At 46.1% G+C, this 24,173-nt stretch overlaps 1 protein-coding gene across 1 annotated transcript in view; it reads right to left on the bottom strand.

The window, feature by feature from the left end:
* Nucleotides 1-24,173, bottom strand: part of LOC119814596 (ubiquinol-cytochrome-c reductase complex assembly factor 1) — an 84,766-nt gene that overhangs the window by 10,841 nt on the left and 49,752 nt on the right. The window contains exon 8 of the mRNA XM_038330478.1: nucleotides 1,535-1,612. Coding sequence (XP_038186406.1) covers nucleotides 1,535-1,612 — 78 coding nt within the window. The remainder of the gene's footprint in view (nucleotides 1-1,534; nucleotides 1,613-24,173) is intronic.

Here is a 24,173-nt window from a genome sequence, read left to right as displayed (position 1 = left end):
ATTCTACTCACATGAGTTCCTAGTCAATTCAGAGAAACAGAAAATAAAAAAAGTGGTTGCCAGGGACTGGGAGGAGGAGGAAATGGAGAACTGAAATTCACTGGGCAGACTTTCAGTTTCAGATTGTGACTGTTCAACACGCACAGCTCCGTGCATAAAGCACTCTACAGAAAAGTGTATAGGCGTAACCTGTTGGCATAGAGGCAAGGAATTGCTGTCTGTGCACAGGGGACACCTGGAAGTGGACTAAATGATCTATGACGACTTCTCCTTCGGGGCCAGAGAAGAACTAGGTCTTTATTTGTATTTCAAGCAGATATGTACAGTTTTGTGAACTTTAAAAATAAGTATATGCAGCTAGGTATGATGGCCACGCCTTCAATCCCGGCACTTGGGAGGCAGAGGCAGAGGCCGGTGGATCTCTGAATTTGAGGCCAGTTTTGTCTACAGAGGGAGTTCCAGGACAGCCAGGGCTACACAGAGCAACACTGCCTTGAAAACACAAAAATGGGCATATGGGGGGGGGGCTAGAAAGATGGCTCAGCAGTTTAGAGCATTTGTTGCTCTTGCAGAGGAACTGGATTCAATTCCCAGCTTTCTCATCCATCCTCACAACCATCCTAACTCCAGTTCCAGAGGATCCATTGCCCCATTTTAACCTGCACGGGCACTCATGGGTCATACATACGCAGGGCAAAAAGTTCATACACAAAAACAAGTATAAAGTGCTGCTTTAAAATGAAAAATACAACAGAATACATTTGTCCCAAGATCATGCTGTTTACATATGAGTGTCCTGCATTCCCTGGCAAGAGCTGGGACCATGGCAGTGTCTGATTCACCTTTGGCCCCATCCAGCACTCAGCGGGCACTCAATGCTAATGTGTTAAAGGCTTGACCAAATTATACAATGTTCTCTTTCCCCAAGCACTCAAAGAAGGTGAAGAAATTAATAGTAAGCAAAAATGGCAAGCAGAGAATATGGTCCTCAAAGCTTCCTTCACACAATCCCCTCAAGGCTGGAGACGGCTCAGTGGCTACAAGCACCTGCTGCTCTTACAGAGGTCACAAGTATGGTTCTGAGCACACAAATCACAAATGCCTGTAACTTCAGCTCCAGGGGATCCAGTACCCTCTTCTGGCTTCTGCAGGTACACACACACACACACACACACACACACACACACACGCACGCACGCACGCACGCACATGTACATACTCATGTACATACACATGTGGGGGAGCCTTTGCCAGGACTGGCTGTGGTTGTGTACCACTTTGGTTCTCAGCACCCACACTGTGTGGTTCACAACTTAAAACCCTTTAACTCCAGCTCCAGGGGATTGATGCCCTTTCCTGGCCTCTACAGGCCCTGAAATGCACTTTCACACACATGTGCCAGACACTCACACAGACACATACACATTAAAAAAAAATTCTTTAAACAGGAAGGAAGAGGGGTGGAGGGAAGAAGGCTGGTGCGCCTTTGCTGGGGCGAGGCCACTGGGGCCTAAGGCTCGACAAATGATCTTACCTCATCATATCCCAAGATTGCCGCATAGAAATTGTTTGTCATGAGGGCCATGTTCTTCTTTAGGAGATAGGAATTAACCTACAAAAACAAAGATAAGAAAGTAAGGAAAAGCAGGATGTCCTTAGCTGTCACAGACTGTGAAAGAGAAAGGGACTCCGTTTAAGCGGCCAGTCCATTTCCAAGTCCCGGCTGTCAGGATTTTTCACAATGAAACTGTCACTTCGTTCAGGTTTTGATTCAAAACTACATTCATTTTAATGACTCAACCTTCAACTACATGAGCGCTTTGCGTTAGTGCTGATCAGCACAAAGGATCAGAAACAGTCTGATTACGGGACCACATAGCCCAGCATAGGAAAACAGGCCCACTCCTGTAATGCCTGCTGTGGTGTGTGTAGGTAAGAATGCACGGTCAAGCTCATGGTCATACAAGGTCGTACAGCCTGGACCAAATGACACCATGCCTTGAAAACAACAAAAGGGCCACTGAGATGGTTTGGCAGGCAAAGGTGCTTGCTATTAAGTCTGACAACTTAGAGTTCGATCCCCAGGACCCACAAGACGGAAGGAGAAAAAGTGACACCTACAGGTTGTTCTCTGACCTCCATATGCATACGCACATCAGTAAGTAGATGTAATTTAAATTATTATTATCTTATTAATATGTATATGTATGTAAAATACCTGAGTGAAGTTACCTAAGGGAGGAAGGATTCATTTTGGTTCACAGTTCTGAGAGGACACAGTCCACTGAGCAATGGAAGATGTGGCTGTAGGCAAGTGGTGGGGGACTGAGGCTGCTAGTTCACAGCTTGGTGGGTCAGGAAGCAGAAAGCTTGGAGCAGAGGTGAGGCCCCACTGTACTCCTCAAAGTCTGCCCTCCCCTGCAATCCTCCCCTTCCAGGTAGCCGCCATTTCAAGGGTTCCACAGCCTAACAGGTCCGTCACCTAGAAACTAAGTGTCTAGACACATGAGCCTGTAGGGGGACAGTTTACATTCAAAGCATAACACACAATAAATCAAAGACCTAGTGACTTTTATCCTGGGGTTCATAACTGGTCTCTGGAGGTCAGAAAAGGCAATAGGATTTGGGTTTAGACTCAGAAAACTTGGATTCAAATCCTAACTCTGGTATATATTTTGGATGCGGTCTTGAGCAAGCCAACCTCTCTGAGGCTGTTTTGTCTTCTTAAATGCCCTACACACAAAAACTGTTTTTAAGAGCACAGAACTCCGTCTGCATTCATTCATTAAGTTAACAGCATACCCTGGAAGTCTTGGTAAATGGTAGCTAACTCTGCAAACACACGGAGCTGTGAGTAAGACCTGGCTTGTTTACACAAAACTAAAACCAAAAGCAGTCCCAGCGCCTTACAGTCATGGACAATGTTCAGCAGTGAAGAGAGAATTGTGAGGTTTGAGGCTGGAAAATATGAGATTGCTGGTAGCTGGGAGTGTAAGCCATGACCTTTCCTCCCCACCTCCAAGCCAGGCCACATTAGCCACTGCTCCTTTGTGCTCTCAGGGTTCTGTGTGTATTTCTCCCCCTGGGTATACAGTATGGTTGGAGCTGCTTATATACATGTCTTTCCCACCAGTCTGTGAGCTACTCAAGCTTGGGTCACAAGAAACAGGACTGAATCATTTTGGCACCCAAACACCTGGTCCAGGACAGGGGCTAAGACAGGCATAACAATAATAAATCTGTGCAAGGTCACCACCCAGGGCTGGGGATGTAGCTTAGGGCTGAGTACTTTCCTAGCATGTGTGAGGTCGGGGGTTCAGCACCCCAAACAAACAAACAAAAGCAAGGGCCACTCATAGCATGTCTTCTCCAGTGACACAAATTCTTTTGTTTTTACTAAAGAAGCACCTTCCCTGTTTCTGGAATTCCAGAAATATATACTCTATATTTCTTCTTACTGCTTCATCTAGGGTGCCGTGGTGAGAGACTCAGAACAGGCCAGAGTTAAGAGTTCCTTCTGTCACGTGAGGACAAGAGGTCAGCTAGCCCTCTTAACACACTTGGGTTCTTCCTTACTTAGGGACTAGTTGTTCTTCTAAATGTGCAAGATGACCAGAGCCAAAAAAGCATGCCAGGGGCATCCAACATAAGGCAAGGCACCAGTCCTAGGAAAACATTTACCAAAGCTGCTGGGACGGCAGAGTTAGCTTACATTCCGCATCATGCCAACTAGCGTTGAAGCTGGAAGGGCCTTCGGGGATCACCTGGACCAGTGACCACCAGGAAATGAATAGCCGGAACACGGAAAGAGACAGACCCCAGGCTACATAGCAAGCTACCATCAGAGCGAAGTTCGAGCGGAGCAAACGGTCCCACTTCACCACCTAAAGGGTATCGCCAAAGATCCCCCAAATATTATTCTGCAAAGCATGGTTCTTGTTTTCTAGAGAGGCCCAGATGGGAACAAATGCATCGTCTCATGGGAAGATGACTGGCTGCTGACTGCCTGGGGAGAGCGCAGTACAGCCAGGAGCTCACTGGTGGCAAGCTTCTCCTGCAGCACACGGTCTGTAGGCAGCAGACGAAATGACAGCAACTGAGTCACTAGACTCAGCCCACTAGGCCCTTGATGCTGGAGCTTCCCTCTGCTGAACCCCGATTCTACTCCACCCCCTTCACTTAAGCGTTCATCTGCTGGTGTGCAGGGTCCCTGTCTTCGTTTTCCCAATGCTGGATCACCCTATATGGAGCACGTTGCTCATGAATACACGGATCCCCCCCGCAGAAGATGGTGTTGGCTGTTTGCTCTTTAAAATCTTATCCTTGTCCATAATGCTTTGCTTTTTATGAAAACCCATACATACTGAGCCACCACATGGGAAAGGCTCCTTTATGTCAGTTACTCATAGTTTCCCATTTATTTAAGCTATTAAAATTCATGCAGATATTTTATAAGCCATCAGGATTCGATGACTGCTATTACTGAATGTTTAATAATAAACTAAACAGAAGAAATCAGAGGGTTAAATGATGACCGCAATTCCTGTAATGACTTAATTAAATTTTTATTGAGTACATAAACTATGATGTCACTTCTAGCCAACCATGGCCCTGCTTTCGCAGCATGTCACAGGGTGGGAGCGCTCAATAGGAGGCTAGGCTAAATGAGCAGCAGGTCTCTGCTGAAGTGGGGGAGGGAGCAAGGCTCATGTAACACACTCAATAAATTATCCGTTCATTTTTAAACAAAGTCCATGAGTTATAATATATTTGCCATGCACTTTTTATGACATAATAAAAATGTTACCTTAAGGATTACTTAACACATACTACAAATGTTACAGCAGAGGCAGGCACAAGGGGCAAAGAAAACAAACATGAACAGGCCAGGGACGGGTCCTGGAGTTTATGTCCCGGGGGAACAGCACAGTATATTAAAAGGGGAATGCAAAAAACAGGGGGTGCAAGTGTTCGGGGTTACTAATCAGCAGGTTAATGAATGGGACAGCCGACAGGGAGCACAGGCAAGAAGGGATCTCACAGGCACATGCTTAATTAATGGGAGTATTCTCAGGAAGGGATGTGAGCTTTAGAGATGGCAGTTCATCTGAGGCCAGTTCTCTGCCCCGTCCCCTTCTCAGTGCTGCAGCCCTTAAAGATGTTTATGCTTAACAGAGGACTAGGCCGTGGTGCAGAGACTGAACGAGACCTTGGTTTAGCCTCTTGAGCAATGGAAGGGACTTCAGGATTTTTCCTAGGTTATTTTTCTGACCTCACTCCCTTTGGTCTTCCCACATTTATTTTAGGCCTTGATCGGAGTCAACCTTGCCACTTCTACGGCTGTGTTATGCTCCCTTGTTCTTAGCCACACTAACAGAAGTCCTTTTGCCTTTACTAGTGGAAGGCATGCTGGTCCCTTCTCATCTTTAAAGATCTTGCCTCAAAAATAGTTCTCCCAATCTACAGGTACCATGAATGATTCAAGGTTGGGGACAGGTCACACAATACGCTACTATGAAGTACTAAGTGTGCCAACAGCTTTATGCATATCAGCCCAACTCATCCTTCCTAGCGAACGCTGAGAGGGGACCATTTTATCTCCATTTTTAAAATTCCAGCTTTGCTCATTGAGATATCAATATTTAAAATCTAACCTGATAATGTAGGAAAAGCAAGGTTCATGGTTGGTAATGAGAACCGCAAAACCAGCAGCCTTAATTCCTGAATGGTCACATAGCAGACATTTCCTTAGGGTTGCTAAAAAGGAAATCAAGCAAGAAAAGACGCGAGGTATGGCGGCACATGCTTTGCAATCCCAGTTCCTCGGTGGCTTTGGATTGTAGCTCGTCTGACAAGCTGCAAGCGTGGTCCGAACAGAGGTGTCATCGCTGGCCTGGTAAAGTCTGTGTTAACTGTGTGCACTGCTGGGCAGACCTCAAAAGGAAGTGAGTGGGAAGGCTTCCGTTTAAAATCTGTGTTGAGAGTGGTTGATGGGAAAGGATTTTTACACATTACATTTAGTTTGAGGACATCTTCATGTTTAGGTCTTCTCTGTACCTTATAGTTAGAACTCTGTCCACTCGTGGCTCCTCCAACCTAACTGAGGCTGTTGCATGAAGAATCACACAAACAAAGCAAAGGTTGTTCGCTTCTGGACTTCAGATGTAGGGGTAAAATGGAAACAACTCAAAATTAGTGGAGAAATTGTCATAAGAACAAGACAAGATTTGACAAGGTCAAAGCAGGGTCATAAGTGATGGAAGGAAAAGTTTGAGGGAGCAGAAACCAGAGTCAGGGCAAATCTCTGATTATAGAATAGGAAGCCAGAAATGTGAATGAGGATGGTGCAGGCCTGTAACCCAAGTGACGTTGACACAAGAAGCTGAGGCAGGAGGATCACAAGTTCAAGGGTTGCCTGTGCTACAGAGTGAGTTCAAGACCAGCCTGAGCAACTTTACTGTCTGTCTTCAAATAAAACACAGGCCAGGACAGTAGCTCAGTAGGGCCCTGGGTTCAATATTCAGAACCACAAAAAAGAAAAAAACCAAGCTCACATTTGATGGTTAATCTTCGTGTCATTTGCCTGGATTTATAATCATCTTGTAGTTTCTGGGTGAACTAAGGAGAGAAGACCCTTCTTGAATGTGTGTGCATGTCCTGAATGCACATGTGCATATGTGTGCGCTTGCATGCGTGAGGGATGTATGAGTGTATGCACACGTGCACACGCCATACCCTGGGCTGGGGTCCAGGAACAAAGGAAGGAGAAAGCAAGCCAAGCGCCACACACACCATCTTTTCCTAGTTGCAGGTGCACAGACTAGTCATCTGGCTCCGGATGTCATGCCTTCTTCACTCTTTTTACTAAGTTGCTTTGGTTGGGTATTCTCACAGCAAAAATGAAAGCAGCTAATACACTTCCAAACCCAGAAATATGACAACATAACCGTAATTAGACAAATTTCTAAAAAAGCTACTATTACTGGAGCCAGACAGACGGCTCAGCGAGTAAGAGCACTGGCGGGTCCTTTGGGGGACCTGGGGGACCTGGCTCATAACTGTTAACGCCAATCTCAGGGGATGTGGTGCTCTCTTTTGTACTCCACAGGCACCAAGAACGCACCAATACACATGCCCAAACACATGAAATATTATTAAGATAATTATTATAAACCCTGTCTCGAAAAACTAGAAAAAGAAAAAAGAAAAAAAAAAAAAAAGATAATTATTATAAAAGAAAAAAGTTTTATTTTCAGGTAAAAATATACTTTTAGGGTTTTAGCAATTTTTTTTAGCTTATCATACTTAAGAATGAATTTTATGGAAAAACCAGAGAAATATCAGCGACGAACAGACGCAGTGACAAAAGCTAAAACCGACAGCTGCCTAGGACACTCACTGTAATGTGAGCGACAGAATCACAGACTGTCAGGGATGCTTCCATCACCAAAGGACTCAAAGGACCGAGAGGTCAGTCTATTCTCATCCTACCTGAGGTAATGCTCTCTCTTGCTCTACGTTTCCTTGGGTCAAGGATGAAACACTGCAGATCCTGCAGGCCTGGCCCTCTTCAGGGATAGGCACATGGGCCCAGCTAGTTTATCAAATTCTTGTTTTTAGGAACAAAAATAAAACTCTGCTATAGTTCAGTGACCTGCAAGTTGCATAAGCTCCTGTCACTGAGGTCCCTTGGCTGCATGGAGTCTTTCCTTCCTGGGGTCTGTTGTTAGAACCCCGACTTCACCTTCCAGGGAATTTGCTTAAACGAGCCGAGGCTGGCGCTCAGTTGCTCATAATCTACGAGCATCATTTATCAACTCATCAAAACCAGGTGACTGGGCAGGGTTGGTGGTGGCTCAGGCCTTTAATCCCAGCACTCGGGAGGCAGAGGCAGGTGGGTCTCTGGAAGTCTGAGGCCAGCCTGGTCTACAGAGCGAGTTCCAGGACAGGCTGGAACTCAGAGTTATACACCGAGGAATCCTGTCTCGAAAACCTAAAACAAACCAAACCGAACAAACAAACAAATCAGATGACGGGCGTTTGTTGTCTCCTCCATCGCTGGCTCTTGCTGGAGCCGCACCAGGAGCTCTCTCCAGACACCTGCGGTCACACGAGCTTCTGTGAGAGAAGGACTCTCGTGACTGTCAGCCACTCATGCACACAGAACAGCCTGGAACTCTGGGAGGGCACTATCAGTCTTTCACCTCCACCTGCTCTCCAACAGAGAAGGCCACGAAAATGGCGTGAAGCTTCCCAAGCAGCGCTGGTTCATTCTTCCAGGTTTAGGAGAGAGTTTGTGCCCTGTTCACAAGCACTAGTGGAGAAACGTCTTGGGCAGGCTTTGGGGTTCTGCTGTGAAATACCAAGTCTGGAAACTGAAAACCATTTACCGAGGATCACTATTCACAGTGATCAAGATAGAACCAGTAATAAGCAAGACAACGACCTGAATGAAGTGGAAGCAACAGATAACTCCGTTCCCTTCTAGAAGGATGGCTGGAATTCAAATACAAAGAAAAGAACATAAGTAGGAACCCTCACAAGAGAATGTGAATTGGCGTAACCACTGTGGAGAAGAGTTTGAGAGTTTCTCTAAAGGTTAAATATTGAGCCACAGTGTGACCCAGCAAGTAAATCTACAAAGGAATGCAAACATGGGCTGGACACACTTAAAATACCACGTAAAATACGGCAATGGTGGTGTGGGGGCCGGAGAGCTTCGGAGACGTGCCGTTCACCACATATAGTCACACGTTCAACTTCAGAGTAAAGTCTGTAACAACAACAAAAAACTACAGTGGGGGGCTGACAAGATGGCTCGGAGGGGAAAAGTGCTTGCCACCAAACTGTCATCTGACTCACATGTGCCATGGTGCCATGATGCATGTGGTGTGCGTGTGTGTGTGTGAGCATGTGCGTGTGCATGCAAACAAAATCTCATAGGGGGCAGAAGCAGAAAGGCAAAGTCTTTATTATCTGTAAATAGCCCTGAATGCCACATCAAGACAGGAAGCTGCATGGATACACTTATTTTCTCACAGTATGGACAACAGAGTTGGGCAGATGACCAGAGACAGAAATTACAGAGGCCGCTGTGTACCAGCCCAGGTGAATAAGGACCTCAGTCAATGTAAGTTGAAGCAGGAAGACAAAGGGAGGCCCTGAAGAGAAATGTCGAGCTGGGTGTAGTGGCACATGCCTATAATCTGAGCACTCGAGAGGCAGAGACAGGGGTATCTGAAATTCAAAGTTAGCCTTTGCTACATAATGAGTTCAAGGCTAGCTCAGGCTACATATGATCCTGCCTCAAAGGAGGAGGGTCTGTACAGTACAGGATCAACGGGATCAGGTTATCGATCAATGAGGCAGGAAGGGTGAGGCCATAGCTTGAATGTAATCAGACCTCACTGAAGAAAAGTAAAGGAGGGAAGGGAGATGAAAGGCAACACCCAAACAGAGCCACACACTGGTGACTTTCCAACCCTGGCAGCACTGAGTAGACAGCCAGCCTTGCAGGGTTCTAGCGATCACTGTGCCCTTAATGTCTTCTATGCTGTGGTAATGGAAAATCTTACTTGGATAAGATGTAATGTGAGCAAGATGTGTATTTAGCTTGAGCCCAGCAGGCGTCTCCAGGGGAGTAGGGGTCCAACACAGCTTGAGGAGCCTGAGCTTCCTGCTCAGTCATTTGTTCACTGTCCGTCCGTAGATGTCATTCTTCTGGTCCTCTGTGTCCAATCTGTGGCCACGAGACCTGGTGACTGTCAGCGAGAAGATGCTGACACACGTGGGTTTCCAGAGACATGCACAGACTCCTAATTGTACCCTGGGCTTCATGACTACATTTATGAGTACAGAAAGCTATAGGCACAACCTTGCTTTCTTAATGATTTTCTATTAAACATAGACTGACACAGTACAGTGGAAAACTACAAGACGCTTGCTGCCTATCGCAGTTAGTCACTCCAAATACACAAATGTGGTCCAGCAGGTAAAAACGAGTCAACAATTCAGTCAACTCTTAGCTAAGAAAGCCAAGCTAATGGGCGGTGGGGCCAAAACAGCGTAGAGGACCTAAAGGGTGTGCTGAGGTCACTGGCCTCAGTTCTTGTCCCGCTCAGCAACCCTCAGATCCACGACACTGCACAGCAGTGCTTGCTTAGAGGGGCCACTATCCAGCCCCTTGCTATACTAACAAGGTCCTAGCTACATCATCCAACTGCCCTGCCTTCCTCTTCAGGTAGGGAAGTGGGGATGTCCCCAGTGAACAGAGTTACACAGTTTAACTGGTGACTCCACCTGGGCCCAGACTAGAGTCTACAGACTAAACAGTAAAGCAGACGTTTCCATTGGCCACAGCATGTTTCTCTTTTACCACTGTGTCCTTATTGTTTACCAAAGTTCGGAGTTAACATTTCCAAGTGACCAACCCAGTGGTAATCTGAGAAAGAGGTCATTGCCCAATGGAGAGATGAGGAAACAAAGACTTGTCCAGTTATCGCAGCCCAACTTGTTTGTGAGTGACAAGGTCTCACTGTGTGGGTCCAGAACTGCTGGGCTCAGGTGGTGCTCTTGCCCGAGTCTCTCTTATTTTGACACTATATTCTTTTAAGGGTCATTCAACTGACGGCTTATAGATTCCTATAGCAGCCTGGAGAAGGCTAAACTGGATCAAGTGTACAAATAAGATCACTTCCACCCAGAGTGATAGAGGAACAAGCTTTGGATGTCCTTAAAATGGAGCTGGCACCTGGTCTTGTGAGCTCTGCGAGCAGCTCTCTCTCTCTCTCTCTCTCTCTCTCTCTCCTGTCTCTCTCTCTCTCTCTCTCTCTCTCTCTCCTCTATCTCCTCTCTCTCTCTAAAGAGTATTGTTTTCTTTTAAAAAATTGTATCGCTGTTTAATTTTATTGTATGAATGTTTTGCCTGCATGTATGTCTGTTGGCCATGTGTGTACGTGGCTTCTGAGGGGGTCAGAAGGTCTCAGATCCCCCGAAGCAGGAATTACAGTGAACCACGTGTTGGTGCTGAGAATTGAGCCCAGGTCCTCTGCCAGGGCAGCTAGTGCTCTTAACCTCTGAGCCATCTCTCCAGTTCCTTTTTTTTCTTTTTAGTAAGCAAAATGATCTTTAAAGGGTGTTTCATTCAAAGAAAGAGAACACTTTGAAAAGAATGCTTTGTCTCATAAGGATCTCTGTGGTGGTCTGCATTCAAGACAACAAAAAAATTCCAGCAGCCCATTTCCCTGCTCTGTTGAGTCTGGAAACAAACATCACTGCAGGCCTCAGTTTTCCATCAAAACTATGCCTAACTGCCTTTTCTCATATTACAATAATTCTCATATTAACATGTGGAGAAAATATTTAACAGTAAGTAATGAAATAATGATTTCCCAGCGCTGTGTCAAGAGCCTCACATGTGGCAGATCCTCCTCTCGACTCTCACAACACTACAGTTCAGGGTATCGCTGTCTTCTTTTTCTTAGGTGGGAAACTGAAGCACAGAGATTATGCACCTTGACCACATGGCTAGGGGCAGCATATGAGCAATCCAGTCCGGCTTGTGCCACGCCGCTCTCAACCATGCTGTAATGTGCCTCAGGAAGGGAGTTTCAAAGCCAACCTATTGGCTTACCTGGAGGAGGGTTTGCCTCTCTCACCCGCCCTTACCACCCGCCCACCCTCCCTTCATTCACACCCTGTCTACACTAGGACAGCTTCTCTAGGAAGCTTGCCGCAAAAACAAAACAAAACAGCAGGTGAGCTCGTATCTCTCTTGTTTATCTATTTAGTTTGGAACTGAACCCAGGAGAGAGCAATTTATCTTCCTGGCATTAAACAGCTTGTAAACCCTGTACGGTCACTTTTCCCTGAAAAACTCTTAGCCAACAGTATTCAGGGGTTAGCACATGGTAAGGAGCGAACAAAGGTTTTCCTACAGTTATAAATGAAACCACCTTTCTTTCCTTCCTTCCTTTCTTCCTTCCTTTCTTCTTTCTTCCCTTTTATTTATTTATTTATTTATTTTTATTTATTTTTTTTTGTCTTTTTGAGACAGGGCCTCACACAGCAAGGCTGTTCTGGAAATCAACAGCAGTGGAGAATCCATCTCACAAGTGATGGGGTCACAGGTGTTTGTCACTATGCCCAGATGTATGGGAGAAAGCCACATGAGTTAGTAATGATGTCGGCCAGGAGGGGTAGCAAGGAGAAAGAACACTGACTGCTATGGGGGCAATGTCAGGCGTCTTCCTGGATGCTCTCCACCTCTTCTGTTCTGCTTTGTTTGGTTGGTTTTTAAGATTTATTTATTTTATGTGCATTGGTGTTTTGTTTGCATCTATATCTGTGTGAAGGGATCAGATGTCCTGGAACTGGAGTTACAGACAGTTGTTGTGAGCTCCATATGGGTGCTGGGAATTGAACCCGGGGCCTCTGGAATAGCAGTCAGGGCTCTTAACCACTGCCAGCCCCTGCTTTGCTTTTTTTGAGACAGGGTCTCTCGCTTACTGGCTTGGCAACACTGGCTGGTCAGCAAACCTCGGGGACCTGTCTCTTCCTCCCTGGTGTCAGGATTGTGGACACTTCCCTACATCCACCTTTTTACATGGATGCAGGGATTTAAACTGGGGTCCTTACACTTGTGTGACAAGGGCTTTACTGACTGTACCAGTCCAAGAGAACTCTTCATGGTAGTGTAGGCTTCTGGAACAGAGAGGGATGGAGTCTAGGGAACCAAGGCCTCCACAAGCTCCACAGGCCCCTACAAACTAGATGAGACAGGGCAAGGCCAGCCCTCCTTTCCCCAGAGAGAGGCTTCCTTTGGCAAGCGATTCACTTCGGGACTAAAGCACAGCAGACAACACACAGCTCCAGGCTCTAAAAGAGAAAGCTGTGCACAAAGACAGTGGTTTATTTGAAATCCCAAGAATCTAGCAAAAGGCTGGACTAGCTTGCAAAGGGGAGTGGGGCGCACAGAAAGCCACTGGACACTCAGGAGGAATCATCCTTTATCCCGGCTCCAGCCACTCATAAGTCCGTGGCCTAGAAAAGGAGCGGCAGATAGTTTACACCTTTAATTATTCCAATAGAAATGTGTCTCCCGGGAGCAGCCAGGGGTCAAAAGTCCAGCACCAAAACTGTATATCTTTATTAAGTCATGAGCAAAAAAGCATTACAGCAGACAGTTATTAAAAGAAAAAAAAAAGCCCCAGTGACCAGCCGAGTAGGAGGTGTCAGAAAACTCACTCCAGATAATTTATTCCCTGAGAACCACAAAGGGCTTTCCCAAGAACAGCAAAGGCACCATTAATTTCCCCAGGACCCTCCCTTTCAAAGAGCTCCAAACACCACACATTTCATATTAAATTGTCCTCAAAGGCTCCAAAGAAGGGGTTACTATTTCCCTAAGTACAGATGTTGAAACTAAAGCCTTCATGCCCACCATGCCCTGCCCAGGCCACGCAAAGGGAGTGAGGCTGCTTGTGCCTGATCCAGGCCTCCTGGTGGAGGGTTACAGAGACCAAAAATACCACCTCCATCCCCCACAAAGATGAAAAACGGGCTCTCTCTCCTCCGGAACACCAGAGTCCAGTAGTGCCCAACAGATGCACATATATCCCCGTATGTTTATGTGGAATGCTGGTAAGCTCCCACTCACAGTGCCTAACACGTTCCGAGCACTGGACTACGTACGTTATAATGTTTAGGTGGTCCAGCAATGTGTGACCAATACAAGAAGGAATGGAGGCAAGAAGAGTAAAGAGATTTGCTGAGGGCCCTAAGGCTCCCTGGGGCAGAGACATGATTAGAGAACCCAGATCCACCCAGTGCAAGAGTCCTGGAGTTGCAACGTGACCACTTAGGAAACTAGAAACTGACCTGTGGGCTTTTCAGTATGCACACAGAGAGGGGTGCACTGCACTGGGAGGGGCCTGTTGCCCAGGTCCAGAACACAGATGCATACATTAATAGAGACTTTCCATCGTGGGGACAGCTCCAGTGTCTTTCAAAAGGGAACAGAATACTCTCTGGGCAAAGAAGATCTGAGAAGTCCTGAGCCCTTCTTGTTCTTTTGTGGGCACTGTAATGGACCAAGAAGGACCAAGAAGGTCTTCAAATGGGTGGCCTGCTGTAAAGGCCTCTGCTTGGAGACAGACTCCTGCTGGGGCAGCCCTTTGCTGGCCATCCCTGAAGAAGGGCACAGGGTGGTGACAGTGTTGCAGAACTTGCCTAATATCTGTAAGCTCCACCAAGAAAGAAATGGCAGACTTGGAGGAAAGAGAGCAGCAGGCCTCAGTCCCCAAGCCAGAAAGACTACTGAAAACCATGGCCAGTCATGAGGACTGGCTGAATCCTAATAACAGGGAGACAGATGAAGGAGGGAGTTTTAAAACCATAATCTCAACCTAACAAAACCTTAGGTGGAACCAGCCCGCACTTAGCACCGGCAGCTTCCTCTGCAATCTTAGGATCAGTTCATATGGCCATCAACACACACTATGACTCGTTCGTTCGCTCTATTATTATCACTTACGTTGTACCTACTTCCAGAAGAGGTTCGACTTAACTTAAAAAGCATAGAGAATAGCTAAAAGGACAGAGGTCTTGAAGCAGACAGATCTGGCCTGTGACTCTAGTGGCCACAGGCACATGGTTTCTCGTCTTCCTTGGCTCAGCTCAGCTGTAAGCCACGGATGGATTCAAGGCTACCCAAGCTCGTCTGCAGGATAAGAGACGACAATGACTACAAACTGCCCGGCAGACGGTTTGGCTCCTCCACAGTATACATCTAACTAAAACAAAAGCCAAAGAGGTAAGGAAGAGAGTGTGCAAGAGAAAGGGACCAGTGACCACTCCAATCCACGTATCTAAATAAGGGAAGCTCTGGACTTCCTGGGAGTCACAGCAAAAGCGAAGCGGGATTATTAGACAGTTCTTGTGGTTAATGAAGGAAGCCTGTAACTCATCAGGACAGAGAAAGTGTGGAGGTACTGTACCCTCAAGTAAATGCAAATGTGTGTGCATATTACACACACACACACACACACACACACACACACACACACACACACCTTCTCTCCAGCAGGAAGAGGGTGAATGGCTCCCCAGAGTCCTGCTGCCCCTCTGACACCACACAGCTGTTGCCGCCAGTGAAGTACTGCAATAGTTAAAACATTTTTGTGCCAATATTTTAAGAGTGCAGAAGGTTCCAAATTACATGTAAAATAAACAATGCCAGACTGTGAAAACTCTTGGCTACAACGCTCTCTGATGTTAACAAGAGTTCCTTTATTACTGTAACCTTTCAGAAGAGAATAAAAACCATTTCTCTGCCCTAGTTTTGCCCTCCAGTAAAAGTGGAGGGAGCAGTGAGCATGGAAAGAGCTCCACAGTGACCCCTCCTGAAGGCTGGGGGCTGGGACGGGGGCAACTGAAAACAAAGCCTTCCATATAGATTTCTTTTCCAAAGGGGGGGAAAAAAAGCTTTTTTTGAGGGTGTGTATGCATATGTAGAGGTCAGTGGACAACTTGCAGAGAACTTAGGTTCTTTCCTTCCGCCATGTGGGTCCCAGGGACAGAACTCGGGTTGTTAAGGCTGGTAGCCAGTGCCTTTACCCACTGACCCATTCCACCAACCCTGTCTTCCATATATTTTTCTAACCAGTTGTTAAACATTCAGTTTGGGCTGTGGATCATATTGTACAGTGTCATATCGCTAACTTTTGTATGTGATGACTTACAACACATACAACATTTGTATGAAATTTAGAGGCACAACAGAGCCTTTGGGGAAGCCCAAACCAAGCTAATACTAGGAAGAAAATAAAGATCTAACCAAGACTCCTCACACACTCAGTGACTCTCCTTACTCAGAAACCGAGTCTGAAGTGCTCTCAAAACAAAGAAGAGGCCGGATGTGGTGGTGCACATCTGTAATCCCAGCCCTAGAGAGGCAGAGGTGGCAGATTCCTTTAAGTTTGAGGCCAGTCTGGTCCATGCAGAGTCCAGGTCAGCCAGGCCTACAGAAAGAGACCCTTTCTCAAGACAAACAACAAAACCCAAAACAAGGAAGAGGGTTTGTGTATGGCCAGTACTCAGGACAAAACACAGTAGTATACAGACCCCGAGTCAATGAGTGTAACTATCAGACAAGCAGAGGGATCAAAACAGAGCTGGATAAAGAGAAGCTGCTTTCCCCGCCACAGGAAAAGAATTAAGGACAACAAATGAAGTCAAACACTGATCTCTCAGTCAGTCACTGCAACACTCAGTCACCCAAATGTCATCCTAGCGCGTCTCCTCTGGCATTCTCAGACACGTAACCATTGTAATTTCTCGGTATTAAAATTGTGTTTATGTTTGTCCTCTGCTAGACTAGGAAGTCTTAGTCATCCTTTTATCTCTGTATTAACACAGTAGCTGGAAGCTAGCAGGTCACAATATAATCAATAGATAGGGAAAATTTTGTGTTTGATGAACTGTTTAAAACAACAATAACAACAACAACAAAAAGCAGAACATAAGCTCTGGGCTATAACACGAGGCAAGCTTTGTAGTCCTCTCAAAAGCAGAAGGTTGAGTCTGGAAAAGAATGCAGAGATTACTTAACTCACCTCAGAGACTCGAGGGGACCTGACTTACTCAGGCTTTACCCGGACAGTGACCAGGTTGGCTAGAACGCCTTCCTTCAACCACACCCACACCATCCCTTCATTAGCCTGAAATGGTAGTATACATGTTCATTTGCTGGGAGGATGAGAAACATGATTAAAACAGCATATTCTGAGAACACAATCTCATTATAAGTAAATGGGGTTGCAGCAAGGGTTCAAAGGCCAAGAGGAATGAGTGTGTGTACTGCTCTTGAAGAGGACCCAAGATCAAGTCCCAGCACCCATGTCTAGCAGCTCACAGCCATCTGTGACTACAGTTGCAAGGGCATCTGGCACCCTCTTCTGGCACTGCACTTAAATGTATACACACACACACACACATGCACACACACATAATTCAAACTAAAAAATAATATAAAAACAAACTATGGGCATCATGCTAAGAGTTAGATTCACTTGATATAACAGTATTGGGTTCCCACTAAAGCTAGCAAACAGTTACCACTGGAACAAGTTAATCCCAAGAAAATAGAAACATGTTCAGACAAAAACTCAGCCCAAATGTCCAATGTGAACAACTATCCAAAAACAGAAAAAACAAAGCATGCTACAGCACAAATGGACCTTGAAAACATACTCAATACAAAGAGGCAAACGTCAAAGGCTGCATATTACATTATGTTCTGCCGACAGTGTGCTGAGATCGACAGTGTGCTGACATTTCAGCACACTGTCGGCAGACCGTAATGTAACTCTTAGGTTCTTTCTGAGGTGAGGGGAACATTCTGGAATTAGACAGTGCTGCAGGCATGTAACACTGTGAGTTAAGTAAAACGACTACCTATTCATTGTGCATGTGTGTAGTGAGCATGTGCCACAGCTACATGTGGCTGGCAGAGGTCACAGGCTGACTTGTGGGAGTCAGTTCTCTCCCTCTCCTACACGTGTGCCCAGGGTCAAAGCTCAGATCATCAGGCTCAGTGGCTGAGCCACCTCATCATCCAAAAAACCACATTCAAAATGTTGAATGTTGGAAGACTTATGTATCCATTTTTGTTTAATAAAAATGGAATTCCTCCTTCTAGGAGCTAACAACCTAATGGAAGGAACAGGAGCAGTGATGTGTACAGATGTGTAAGGACCAGTTGCTTCAGTGCGACATGACATGAGTTCTGGAAGTCAGAGGAGGACGCAAATGATAGTGGTCATCGTGATGCCAACCTAAAGCTGTAGCTGTCAACAATGGCCTTATCAGGCGGCACAAGCAGTGATCAGGGCAGAGCCAAGCTGGGGATGGGGAAGCTCCTGCTTGTGACTGGCACTTGGGAAGCTGTGAGACCTTGGAGGTTAAGTATGGTAAGTTTCAGGGTTCACATGCAGACTTGGTTGCTGTGGGACAATGGTCTGTACCGTCACCTGTATTTTAAATAAACGCTGATTGGCCAGTAGCCAGGCAGGAAGTAAAGGTGGGGTGACCAGGCAGGAAGTAGAGGCGGAGCAAGGAGAACAGGAGAATTCTGGGAAGAGGAAAGTGTCAGTCTGCAGTCGTCATCCAGACGCAGAGGAAGTAAGATGAGACTGCCTTGCTGAAAAAGGTACCAAGCCACATGGCTAACACAGACAAGTATTATGGGCTAATATAAGTTATAAGAGTTACTAAGAAGCCTGAGATACTAGGCTAATCAGTTTATAATTAATGTAGACCTCTGTGTGTTTTCTTTGGGATTTAACGACTGCGGGAATCGGGCAGGACAGAAACTTCGGTCAACACTTGGTTGTTACCTAAATGGAGAACAGTCTTCCAGAAGACTCCTGAGACCTCATTCCTGGAACCCGTGGATGTTACTTTACACAGTAAATAAATAAATAAATAAATAAATAAATAAATCTGTAGGCCTGATTAAGACTTTGAAGATGTAGAAATCAGTTGAAATATCTGGAAGGGCCCTAAATGCAACTCCATACATCCTTCCAAGAGAGAGGCTGAGGGAGATTTGAACCAGAGAGAAGATAAGACCAGAGGTAGACTGGAGATGCAATCACAGTCAGGGGATGTTGGCAGTCAGCAAGGCTAGAAGGGGAAGAAATAGATCCTCCCCCAGAACCACCAGAAGGAGCACAGGTCAAGCAACGTTTTGATCTCAGCCCAGAGAAATTGGTGTTTTCTCTTCTAGGTCCTAGTGTCTAGGACTATGAGAGAATAAATTTGTTGTTTCAGGCCACCAAGTTTGTGATAATAGCCGCTACCAGAAACAAACACTTTTTCCCTGGTCTCTAGTTTCCTCGTCTGTAACACGAGGGCGGAGTGCTATCTTGCAGAGAGACAGGTTTAAGAGGGTAAAGCCAGGCAGCTCTCATAAAGTGCCTGGCAAAGAGAAAAGAGCTGAGGGAACGCAGCTGCCACCACTGCACAGGTTCTTAAACATAATGTGGTGTGTGCCCATACCTTACCCCCACCCCAGCAAAAAGAGCTCTAAGAACCGACAAGCAGACAGCCTGGGTTCCCCAGTCAGTTTCTGATTTAGACTCCTCTCTGGCTCTCCTGTTGGTAAAAGACAGGGTCAGATCAGGGGCACTGGTTTTGAAACATTAGGGCTTGCTTTAAAAATAGAAATCTTGTTGGGCCCTGTATTAGCTACTTATTACTGTGATAAAGCAGTGTCCAACTCAACTTAAGGAAGAAATTGGGCTTATGGTTCCAGAGGATGAGAGTCCTCGATGGGGGGGTAGAGGTAGCAAGCAGCAGGCATAATGGCTGGATTAACAAGCTGAGGGCTCACATCCTGAACATCCTGAACCACAAAGAGGACACAGAGGGAGCAAACCTGGAAAGGCAGGTGGCTTTGAAACATCAAATATTGCCCATAGTGACATACTTCCTCCAGCAAGGCCACACCTCCTAAACCTACCCAAACAGTGCCATCAGCCAGGAACCAAGTATTCAAACATCTGAGCAAACAAGGAACAGACTCAGTCACACTACCACAGGCCCTACTCACAGTTTCTCATTCAGCTGATTCTTTAAAAATCCCCAAGTGATGTTGAGGCTTCAGGTATAGGAACATTTAAAAATCTGAGACTCTTTGGGCCAGTTAGTTCAAGATTCCTTTTTGAGTGGATGTCTAAGATTCCCAGGGACTCAGGCAATAACCCACAGCTGCACATGCAGAAACGAACTCCTTCCTCTAAAGAGGGAAGGTCTGGCAGGGCGACTATGAAGGACATGGTGCAGGTTAGTTTTTAACTTTCCAACTGTGTAGAACAAGAAGTCTGAAACATGGCAGGAACAGGAAGACATGGCCCCCTTATCCAGCAGACTGGCCCCATTTTAATTTATCTTAATCCCACCTTTCTGCTTCTCCACCAGACCCCTCCCCGCCATGCCCTCCTCTAGAAACACATCTAGGTGTCTCTTGAATTCATTTATTGGCCTTGCCAGGAGCAGCATAATACTGCCTTTGTTAAGTCTCCTGGCCCAGCCCTCAAACGGTGCTCAGCCTCCCTTTCTGCTCCTCTTAAAAAAACATAACTGAGGAGTCTCTGGAAAAGAACCGTGAGATCAGCTGAGGCAAACTCACAAGATGGAGAGACACTCAACATTAACTGCTGGGAAGGACAGAGTCACGCTGGCACTGGCATCAGCTGCACCTGCTTTCTGTCCCCTTAGTCTCTTAGTTCTGAGCAGGAAATCTCTGCCGTACTGGATTAGAAATTCCACATAAAAAGGGACTTCAGGCTTCAGTCTTTCTAAGAAGCAGGTATTCAAGAAAAGCCCTTGGTCTCTGGTAACAAGACAGACAAGGAGGTGGAATTTGGGGGCTGGTATCAGGGAATACTGGGAAGAGGAACGTCACAACTGTGGTACTCATGCTTCCGTGTTCTCCCTGGATGATCTGCGGCAAACCACTGAACACTGCTGAACCTCAGTTTCCTCACCGTGAAATGGGAAGGAACCAATCCAGATCCAGGGCATTTGAGCAGCAATATACATAGTCTTTGTGGATTGGAAAATCAGGATTACAGTATCTCCCAGGCTCGCACCTGCCAGTCTGAGTCTGAGGCCCAATTTCCTACAAAGTAGATCCAGAGCATAACCAAAGAACTCATGAGGCAGGGTGGGGACAGAATAGTGAACCTCTTGCTGGTGCCACTGGTGGTAGGGAGAAGAGTCACAGGGGAAACAAAACGCAGGTGTGATCAGAGGTGATTGCTAACCAGATGGTACTGGAACGACCTGCGTTCATCCAGGAGGATGAGCACTGATGGCAGCAGGCACATTGCTGCAGAGAGCACCAGGGACACCAGGGTCATTAGCCCGCCTAATGTGGGTTACTTGTATAAATCCACATGGCATACCACAGAATGTTCTAGCTCATAAATTTGTATAGGGGGGGTGCTAGGGAGATGGCTTAGCAGGTTAAGACCACTGGCTGCTTTTGAGGAGGACCTGGGTTCAATTCCCAGCACCCACATGGAGGCTCACAAGCATCCACAACCCCAGGTCCAGGGGATCTGATGGCCTCTTCTGGCCTTCTCAGGAAACAGGCACACACAGGTAAAATATATATAAAATAAAATTTAAAAATCTAATTTTTTTAAAAAAAGATCTGTACAGGGGCCAGGAGATGACTCAGTCAGTAAAGTGCTTGCCATTCAAGCCAAAGGACCTGAGTTTGGATTCCCAGCATCTATATTTAGGTTTAAACATTTTTTTCATTTTGTTAAATCATTTGATAAGCTGCAGATATCAACACATTCTAGGGAATCTAGGAGAAGGAAATAATATAATTATTTTAATTTTTAAAAACTGCAAAGAAAATATTTAAACTTAATATTTTAGAAACATCTAAACAGTTCAATGTTTTATTTTTAAAAAAAAAGACAGCAGTCAGGAGACAGAGGCAGGAGGATCTCTCTGAGTCTGAAGCCAGCCTGATCTATGCAGGGAGTTCCAAGACAGCCACAGCTACAAATGAGACTGTCTCAAAAGAAAAGAAAACAAAAAGAAAAGAACACATTGGCTTATGTACCTACAAAAGGCTCTATACACACCGCCGAGATGTTTAAATTTGTTCCATGTGACGAGAGCACACAGAGCTTTCCAGCACGAAGGGGACACGATCAGATGCAGGGCTTAGGACGAAGGCCTCTGGCAATCATGTGGTAGGAAGGCTGCCTGGAATGGGAATAGCCAAGAATTCCTTCAGAAGCGACTGCAATAAAGCAGGGATGATGTCTGAAGCGAAGCAGTAGATCAGCGAGACAGAGACGGAGATATGTGAAGCATGTAACCGACAAGCCAACTAGACGCAGAGAATGAGGCAGAGATCGAGGATGACTAAGAATTCACCTTAGGAGGCTCAACTGATGGTGTGACATCAGATGCGAGGCAGGAAGGATGGTTTCATGAGCTATTTGTCCTCTGACTTATTTGGAAGGGGCACTGGCAGCTCCTGAAAGGTGAGCTGGAAAATGACTCCGGCTGGCTATATCCATCACAAGCACGTCCGCCATGCGCTCACCTCTAGCCATGTTATGACGATGGAGCAGGGGATATCAAATGAAACCAAGCAAAAGACACAAGGACCAGAGGGGGAGCCTGTTCCCCTGAAAGGAGAGCTAAGGGAGGAGCATTTAGCGTGAGGAGCATTAGAGGAGGGGGGCTTTGTGGAGTGCGAGCACCCTGAGGCTGCCGAGCACCTCCCTCTATGTGTGTGTTGGGGGATGCGTGTGTCTATCGTGGCCTCCATGTAGGAGACAGTTCTCTCCTTCTACCTTCTGGGTCACGGGGTTAGAACTCAAATTGTCTGGCTTGGCACCAAGTGCCCTTGCTTGCTGAGCCATCTTCTCACTGGTCCCCAGCAAGGGCTTTGAAAAAAATGGGATAAAGTCACTGTTCCTTATATAAATTCTGAGGTAGGGGCATCCAGATAAATACATGTAATTAAAAGAAAGGGGAAAGAAAGAACCTATTTGGGTGCACTGAGAACAGCAAAGGGATCAGATTCATTTTTTCCCAGTTGGTGAAGAGCCTGTTTGCTGAATGTCTGAATGGTACAGAGTTCCCTTGCTTGCTTGCTTGCTTTCTTCCCTTTCTTTTTCAGTTTTTGGTTTTTTGAGACAAGGTTTCTCTGTGTAGCCTTGGCTATCCTGAAACTCACTCTGTAGACCAGGCTGTTCTCCAACTCAGAGATCTGCCCACCTCTGCCTCCAGAGTGCTGGGATTAAAGGTGTGCCGCCACCACCACCCAGCTTAGACTCGGCTGCTGATGCTTTAGAAATACTAAGAGCCCAGGAACTCTCAATCTGTAAATGAATGGAAATCCAGCATGAGAGATAAACAACCAAGAGCACGGGACGCCTCGCGCAGCAAATCATTTCAAATACAGAAATTCCGATTTACAATCCTCTTTCGAGGACCCTGGTAAAATAAAGAGGGACGGTCCAGGCAGAGTCTGGTGGTACAAAGCTCCCCCAGAGGCTGAGGCAGGAGGACCAAAGTTCAAGGTCTGTCTGGGCTATGGAAGAAGTGTAAGGCCAATCTGGGCAACATAGCAAGCCCTGTTATAAAAACAAAAAGCAAAAAGAAAAGCTGGGGACCTAGATAGACTCATTTAGCATGCTTGCGGTACTAGATCGGATCCCTAGCACTGAGGTGTGGGGATTGAACCAGAGAGCCACTTTGAAGGCAGTGACAGCCATCAGACTAGCGTTCTGGGTGCAGGAGCCAAGCAGGTGGGCCACTGTCTGGACAGCTCCTTGGGTGCCCCCTGTTAACTCATGTGGACAGAGAATTGCCCCTCCAGGGGACACCCTCTGTGGATTCAGCTCAAATTCTTGAGCCAACCCCCAATAAAAAACTACTTTGCCTTCTAAGAATTTAACTTTGGGGCTGGAGAGATGGCTCGGCAGTTAAGAGTGCCCTTGCTCTTCCAAAGGACCTGAGTTCAGTTTCCAGCACCCTATCAGGTGGCTCACAACCACCCAGAACTGCAGCTTCAGAGGATCTGACACTCTCTTCTGGTCTCTGTGGACACACCTGGCACACCAACCCCCACTCACACACACACTCTTAAAATCTAAAATTTTCTCTTAATATCTCCCCTAATATCTGAGTACCCAACTCCAATAGTTCAGGCCATTTGAAAACCTTCAAGGGAGTTACTGATATCGAAGAATAAACACATATTCTGATTTTCATGGTCTCCAGCCCAAAGCATTCCTTACTCACACTTATGTCGTTCATATCTATGGTTTAAAAAATTATCTTTAACACAGCTCCTTCAAAACCTTTGACACCGGGTTTTAATCCTGACCCGGAGATGCAAGCACAGCAGAGCAAAACAGGAGTTCAAGATACTTTTTCTTTTCTTCTTTTTTAAGCACTAGGGATTACACTTAACTCCACATGGGTGCTAAGCAAACATCCTACCACTGAGTGTCCTACCTGTCTATCCCTAGCCCTCTCTGGAGATCTTTATGGGGAGGGAGAAGATAGGGGAGGAGAGTTTCAGAAAATCTAAAAGTCTTGCTAATATCCAAATCCCACATAAAATGCCC

This window comes from Arvicola amphibius, chromosome 5 (genome assembly GCF_903992535.2).
Source record: "Arvicola amphibius chromosome 5, mArvAmp1.2, whole genome shotgun sequence".
Taxonomy (NCBI): domain Eukaryota; kingdom Metazoa; phylum Chordata; class Mammalia; order Rodentia; family Cricetidae; genus Arvicola; species Arvicola amphibius.
Note: the sequence above shows the minus strand (reverse complement) of the source record. Positions and strands in the feature narration are given on the sequence as shown.